General features: G+C 31.6%; 1 protein-coding gene across 1 annotated transcript; it reads right to left on the reverse strand.

Annotated features, from left to right (window-relative positions):
• Window positions 1-1862: 1862 nt before the first annotated feature.
• LOC110697143 (probable fructokinase-7) lies at window positions 1863-5860 on the reverse strand. The gene is made up of 7 exons (XM_021874489.1): window positions 5565-5860; window positions 4838-5031; window positions 4052-4264; window positions 3741-3938; window positions 3488-3625; window positions 3162-3278; window positions 1863-2266 (listed from the first exon to the last, which is right to left on the reverse strand). The coding sequence occupies exons 1-7, from the start codon at window positions 5584-5586 to the stop codon at window positions 2138-2140; spliced, it is 1011 nt and encodes a 336-aa protein (XP_021730181.1). The 5' UTR covers window positions 5587-5860; the 3' UTR covers window positions 1863-2137.
• Between the last annotated feature and the right edge of the window lie 1870 nt (window positions 5861-7730).

Consider the following 7730-nt stretch of genomic DNA (forward strand, 5'->3'; position numbering starts at 1 on the left):
CCACGTAGATTATAATCCAAGAATTAAATTATTTTAATGAAATAAAATAAAGTAAAGTAAAAATATAGGAAAAGAGAAATTTATTAATTCAATACTACGAGGGTAAGAAATCCAAAAAAAATATACTAAGAAATATTTAAATGAAAAACGCTTATAATAAAGTTTGATACCTATCATTATAAGATAAATTTTGATAGTATTTATGATAAGAAATACAAATTGTTCGTTAATTATAATTAAATTAAAATTTGTGATACCTACCATTATAAATTGACACATATCATACGACACAAACAAAATTTCGTATCAATAAAAAAAACCCATCAAGCGAATTTTGTGTTAGTAATTTTGTGTTAATTTTTGGTCATCAATGGCCGGGTAATTTTAACTTAATTTTTAAAATCCTATGTTTAAATTAGTATTTCTAACTATTATTTACATTGTATTAATTTGGGATACTCAACGATTATATGTTTATGTTTAATTTACTAAATGTTTTTTTACATGCAGATCTAACACATCATACGACACAAATAAAATTTCGTATCAATACAAAACCCCATCAAGCGAATTTTGTGTTAGTAATTTTGTGTTAGTTTTAGGTCATCAATATCCGGGTAATTTTTAAAATCTTATGTTTAAATTTATATATTTGTAATTATTAGTTACATTGTATTTATTTAGGATACTTAACGATTATTTATTTATGTAATGGCATACAATTAGATGTTGTATACTTAATATATGGATGACTTTGGTTATTTTTGGAGATGATGAAAAAATTCCAATGCATAGATTTGATTTTATATCGCAACAATTTTTCATTTATTGGTAAATATATTGATTTATTTTATATAAATGTAAAGATTTAATTTATATCAATTTTAGTTTGACTAACATTTCACGGTTCAATTTATCCATTGATGTAGTAGGTTTGTTGTGGGCGAGGTTGGTGATTCTATCGAAATAAAAGATATGGCAAAACAATGAATAATGATTTAGGATTTAAATTATTAAAAATTTATCATTTCACATTAAAGATTTTATATAACGGAAAAAAATATCATATTTACAATTTATTTATATTTAATAAATTCATTATAAATTATAGTAAAAAAAAGATAAATATTAAACTTTTGTAATTTTGTTTGAAATTATTAAATACAATAAATCAAATAATTAAAAATCTTAGATGAAAAAACTGTGCATCACACGGGCTTCCATCTAGTGAAATATTATAGTGAAATTAACATTAATTACACCGATCAACGCGTGATTTTGTCATGCATTCCGAACTTGATATTATTTTATGTAATATATTAATCTCTTATCTAATGTCTCGTGGCGCTTGTTAGCAAGATCCTTTTAAAATTAATATGGAGTAATTTATTTTATTTTTTTAATATACAATTATACAAACCATTTTTTTTTAGTTGGTAAGTTTGTTATGTCATGCTTGTTTAATGCATAAACTTGACTGTTAATATCTCTAATTATCAAATAGGATCTTGCTTACTCGCTGGAACGTTAGATAGCAATTTAAAATATTTGACCTTTTTTTGTATGGTTAAAATACTTCTTCCCCCTATTGGCTAGCAATTCATATTCGGGTTTAAACTGTTACATGATCTAATTTGATTTTAAGAAGTTCATGAAAGTTTTGAAAATGTCAACTTGTCAAAGTGTCCGAACACAATTACATTGTTGTAATACTTTCATAAGGTAAGAAAGTAAGATAATACTCGTATAGGATTGAGTATCATACAAAACAGCAAATTTCATTGGCTCCCAATTGCATTAATAGCACTCCTAGAGTCTTCTACCCATACTGCTTTCGTAAAATAACATTTTTACAAAACATATAATACAAGAATGCTACCTTTTATTCAGAAAATAATGGTGCAATACAATCATACACCAACATCAAACAAGCTAAAAGAATTAACTTGGCGATGATACAGCTTCTACTCAGTCTGAAATAGGATTAACCTATCAACTTAAAACCGAAAAGCTACAGTAATTTGAAACCAAAAAGAACTACTGTATATATTTTGCACCCTAAAAAGGGTAAACTATCAGCCTAGAATTACATCAAATACACAATATTACTCAAAAAAGAATGTGCCTATAATTTGTATCACACTTGTTGCAAGATTTCAAGGACTTCATCTCTTGTTGGTAAACCAGGAATGGCTCCTCTCTTCGTAACCGTAACAGCACCACATGCATTTGCAAAATACAAAGCATCCCTTAACCGCTTTTCATCCTGCAAGAAGAGCTAAAACTTAACTTTCCAATACAAATTGCCAAACTAATTGCACAAAACTGCATATTTATATTCAATCAAGCTAATTTAACTGAAAAGCCAAGGTGGCAGCAGCATCCAGCACCAACTAGAAGAGAAAAGAACAGAGATGTGATAGCGGACAAGCTACCATAGGGCTTGGTTGGGACAGACTAGATAAAAAGGGACTGGTCACCAATTGGCTCATAAGCCAGGTTGGGTTGGTCTTAACCAACCTACAGGCTACCTCTAATGTAAATTCTCAGCTAGGTCCAAGACCAAGAGTGACAAACGAGAAGAAACCTTAATCAGCAACTGGACCTTCCAGTGGGTATAAAGCTTGATCTAAACATGTAGGACTTATAGGATTACAATTTAATGTGCGACAGGTATTTGAATATCAGTGTATAACAGGCAGAGCAAGATCATCTAGGAGAATAACATAGGCTGCGAGTGATCATCTCTGCCTCTTCTATCAACTAAATTTGTCATAGGCAATTCTGAAGAAAATTAATCAAAAATACCTGTCTGTCTGTATTCACATTACTATTTTATTATGTTGTCATCGACTACATTACGTCACATTTGCATATGTAGGAAGGTCCATATAGCTTCTTTTCTACTGTACAAGTGTGTGGTAGTAAGAATAAATAAATCGTTCTAGTGATCCCATCCAGCAGCCTGCTCCATGCATTTTTCCACTATGAGCAGTTGCATCATCATCATTAATTTATTGAGCATCAGAAATATACTGATATACACGGCACATGATTATACATATATACAGCACAAAATGCATTAAAAATTAAACACAGTACAGCCCTAATGGGCAAATTGAAGCATGATAAAGTATCTTTCATGTCCTGCAATTAATTACCTTCAATAATTTCAAGTCAGAGGCTAAAATGTTTAGAAATCCTCCCACAAATGCATCGCCTGCACCGGTTGTGTCCACAGGTTTAACTTTCACACTACCAACCCTACCCTTAAATGTCTGCAAAATAAGGGCATAGTTAAAATTCTTGTCAGTTTGAAATATTGTTAAAAGAAGCTAAAGGTTCCATAATCATTTCACCAAGAGTAACGTTAACTACATGCATTTCGCTAGCTTAAAGATAAAGCAGCAATTACCAGAAAAGAAGATATCTCAAGAGAATCATTGGACTAATACTAGATATAGAATGCCCTAATCAACTTGCTTACCTGAGTGTAGTATCTGCAACCTTCTGACCCTTCAGTCACAATCAAGAGCTTAAGATTGGAATGAAAGAGCTTCATGACAACATTATCGTCGTATGGGTCCTCACCACCAGTCAAGAATGTGATTTCGTCTTCACTTACCTGCCGCAAAAATAACAGTCTTAAAATCACATGTGCACAGTTAAACATGATTAGCAGATTAGTAATTTTCAGCTCATAATAAAAAACTCAAGATTTTTCCTCCCGAAATTTATACCTTAATCATATCAGCTTGTTCCCATATGCTCATTATGCCAACCCTAGCAGCTTCCTCTGATGACCATAATTGCTTTCGTAAATTGGGATCATAAGAAAGGAAACCACCTGCCTTCTTCACAATTTTCATTGCAGCAAGATGAGCTGATCTGCAAGGTTCCTCAATCAAGCTAATTGAACCATAGTGCAAGATCCTCGCCTACATTAAGATTACAGTCACAGTAAGAGTTCAATTCCCAAGCAGCCACAGAAGAAATAAGCAAGTTTCTAGAGGTAAATAGAATATTAAAAATTCAACTATCAATAACACACCTTCTCAAGTAGGTCTTTATCAAGCTCAGATTCTTGAAGGAGCATATCAGCACTTGGATTGCGGAAAAAGAGAAATTCACGCTCTCCATCAGCTCTCAAAGTAACGAAAGCCAGTGCTGTCCTTGCCCCGGGATCAAATCTCATGCCTGAATTATTTACTTTATTTTGCTTCAAAATGTCAGCTAACATGAAGCCAAACTCATCCTTTCCCACCTAATTAAAAATGAAAAAAAAAATCAAAAAAGCATAAACATAAAGCAGTAGAATTATATTTTTCGTGAGCATTGATTCTGTTCAATCAATATACAAGGTGGCAAAAGTCCTAAAAACAATCAGAAAAGCATAAACATAGAGAGCAGCAGCTCATCAGATATTGTTGGAAACCACACATAGCCACACTGGAACTAACCAAACAACAAGTGCAGAGAGTAATACATTAGCCTAAAATACTTCTGATTACCTACATTTCCCTATAAGATACTTGGACTAATGACATGAAGCATTCATTTAGCGGATTCTTCCACTGTGATTAAATTGTGGACAAATTACATCTACTTTTGCTCAAATAAGGCAAAGCTAAAGAAAGTTTTTCTGATTAACAGAACTTTAGCCTCTAAATATATTCCTCCAAGTGCTTTAAAAATGAGCATCAAACATGGTTAACAATGTGGATTTAACGGCAATGAACTCTTCACTCATTAAGTTTCCTAATAGCATCAAACTAGGTTTCGAAAACAGAAACATTCAGAATTAGGTAAACAAAGGACCAAATTGAAGTAATTCTACCTTTCCAACGAAAGCTGAGGAACCTCCTAATCGTGATACTCCAACAGCAACATTAGCAGGAGCGCCACCAGCAGCTTTAGCAAATGAAGGTGCCTCAGCAAGCGACACTCCAGCAGCCGTGGGCACAAAATCAATCAGCATTTCCCCAAAGCAAACCACCAGCGGTTTATCATCCTTCATTTTACCATTTGTACCTACCAAAAGAACCCATATACTCCAACTCATAAACGATCATAATAATCATTCACCTATGAGCTATAACAAAAATCTTTCTATACAAACATCATATTTGACTCATGTTCTTTAGATTCTTGATTTATTACTAACTCAAATACCAGAATTTGGTGGAAATTACGCATTTAAACAGCATTCTAGCTGTAATAAACAGAGATTTACTGATCATTAAACTCAACAACTAATAACCCAGATCATCATATAACCAAATTCTCTTAAAATCTGTACAACAAATTGAAACAAACATAATGATGATCTGATCTCGAATCAAACATCATATTCAAACAAAATAAAACCCATATCAAAGTTGTCAAAATCATCATTTATAACAGTCAAAATCACGAGTATATTCAACATGCAAAGATACCAAAAAGATTTGCAGGAAAAACCCACTTCACAGTAGCTAAACTAAACAATAATTCATAACAAAACAATCAAATTAAGCAGAAATTTTGCAGGAAAACAAAAAACAAGAAATTAAAAGAAAACCAACCAGAAGAAGGATTATGAGCCATGAAAGATTGTTAGCAATAAAACCCTTAAAGTTGAGAATTATTTAAGAAATTTGGTGAAGAAAGAGAGAGAAAAAAGAAGAAGGTACGCTATTGGTACAGCAAAGAGGAGACAGAGAGAAAGAGAAGGTTGTTGGATCTTTGGAGAGTCGTAAGAAACAAATCTGGGTTGTGTATGAATTTATGATGATTCATGAAATTAGAAATGTAAATGTAATGTAATACCCCGTTATTGTTGCATTCTTTATTGACCAAACCAAACCCCCTTAATTTTTTCTACAACTATTTTATTTTATTTCGATTTTATTTCAGGGGAAAGAGTAATTTGCTGACCAAGAAAACAGCGGCGTGCTAGTTTGTGCATGTACCAGTGCGCATCACACTTCTATTTTGCTTTCGTTTTCGTTTTTTATTCTTTACTCTATAGTTTTTGTGATTGATTGTATCATTTGCGATTTTGAAGTCTTTGTGGAAAAACGGTTTTCAAGTGGGAATATAATTTTATTAAAAACGTTTTCAAAAGGAATGTGTTATTGATGATTGATTATTGCCCTTGCCATAGCATCAGCTATCATTTCGTAATCGTTATAATAATACAACAGTCACATAACTGTTCGTCCAATTAATCAAATTAAAGCAGTCACATGAGGTTTGTCTTTACAGATAACTCACATCTTGATGTTGCATCAATCGTGTTTCGTATACATTATAACCGTCAAAATCATGATTTAGATCATACAATTTTGCAATCCCAATTTAGCTAAATGATCCAGATTGAAAACATGATTATAGCCAGGTAGAATCTCATATAATCATAGCAAGGTCATACAAATGAGCTCAAAATCGTAGCAGAATCATGCAAAATTGCTAAATCATAGCAAAACCGTACATGATCGTATAAATGATGATATGATCGAACAATCGTACTTTTTTTCATTAAAAAATATACTCAATAATTATCAACCCTATTTCAAATCTCAAAAATCAACAACTCAACTCAAATGAAATTTTACTATATGTTCCTAGACTGTTTGAGCTATGGTTGAATGAAAAATACTTCTAAATCTTTTTTTAAGTTTGTACTAACAATATTTATGTTAGCAATTGTTTCCTAAATATTGTTAGCAACGACTCTCTATATTGTTACAAAGTATCAATCTCATTGTTTAAAAATTAATTAGTCATTTTTTTCTTATCAAAATTAGACAAAAACAAACTACACCAAACCATATCAGAGAAATTCATGTCAAAGTGAAAATAAATACATCTCAAACCTCAACAAAAACAAATTACTTGACTCAATTTAGTTATGCAATTACATAATCTATTATTTTGACTAACAACGTATATAAATATGACAGATAATGGAAAGAATTCGAGTGGGGTTGTCCAATGCCCACAATCCCATACCCAGTTAAAATTTATACATAACTATCTACCACAACTCATGGGAATTACTAATGTAAATCTAATTTATTAACATTCAAAGAGTCGCTTATCGATGATCAAAAATAATCTTGCATTATTAGCATGCTTATAGCACTCCAAATGCTTTGATTTTCATTTTTTTCAATAAAAAAAATCACACATATAGACTTGGAAAAGTGTTATAACATATTTTTCAAGATACATATACATTAGAGGGTAAATAAATAAGCAAATACAAGTCGAATTTGATTACAAATTTGCTACAACCCCTACTTATTTCAGGTATGACTTGATACTAACCTATCAATCATACATTAATCACGAAATTCATAACAAGATTTCTCTTGTTAGGCCTTGTTATTTTGAGCTTCTAAACAAGCACAACAGAGCATAACAGAGTAGAGCAACTCAAAAGAACAAGGCTTTACTTGTGTACTAAAAAGTGATCAAATAAACACCTTTGAATCTCTAGAAAGTCTAGATGTAGTCGAGTGTCAAATGGAGGATATATAAAGTGACTTCTTCATAGTCCCGTACACGTTATGCAAAAATCTACTAGGGATTTTAAAGGGAGGAATGTTATGCATGTAGAAATGCATAACAATTACACACATGTACAAACGAATGCATATTCTGGTATAATTGGATGATCAAATAATACCACTGAACATACGGTGATACTATATATGCATATAGTGGTATTATATATGCATTCAATT

Source organism: Chenopodium quinoa, unplaced genomic scaffold, assembly GCF_001683475.1.
Source record: "Chenopodium quinoa cultivar QQ74 unplaced genomic scaffold, ASM168347v1, whole genome shotgun sequence".
Classification (NCBI taxonomy): domain Eukaryota; kingdom Viridiplantae; phylum Streptophyta; class Magnoliopsida; order Caryophyllales; family Amaranthaceae; genus Chenopodium; species Chenopodium quinoa.

Coding starts and splice junctions, on each gene's coding strand:
- LOC110697143 (XM_021874489.1), bottom strand. CDS start 5,586: ATGGCTCATAATCCTTCTTCTG. Junction 3,279..3,487: donor GTTGCAGATACTACACTCAG/GTAAGCAAGTTG, acceptor CTTATTTTGCAG/ACATTTAAGGGTAGGGTTGG. Junction 2,267..3,161: donor CTGACTTGAAATTATTGAAG/GTAATTAATTGC, acceptor CTCTTCTTGCAG/GATGAAAAGCGGTTAAGGGA.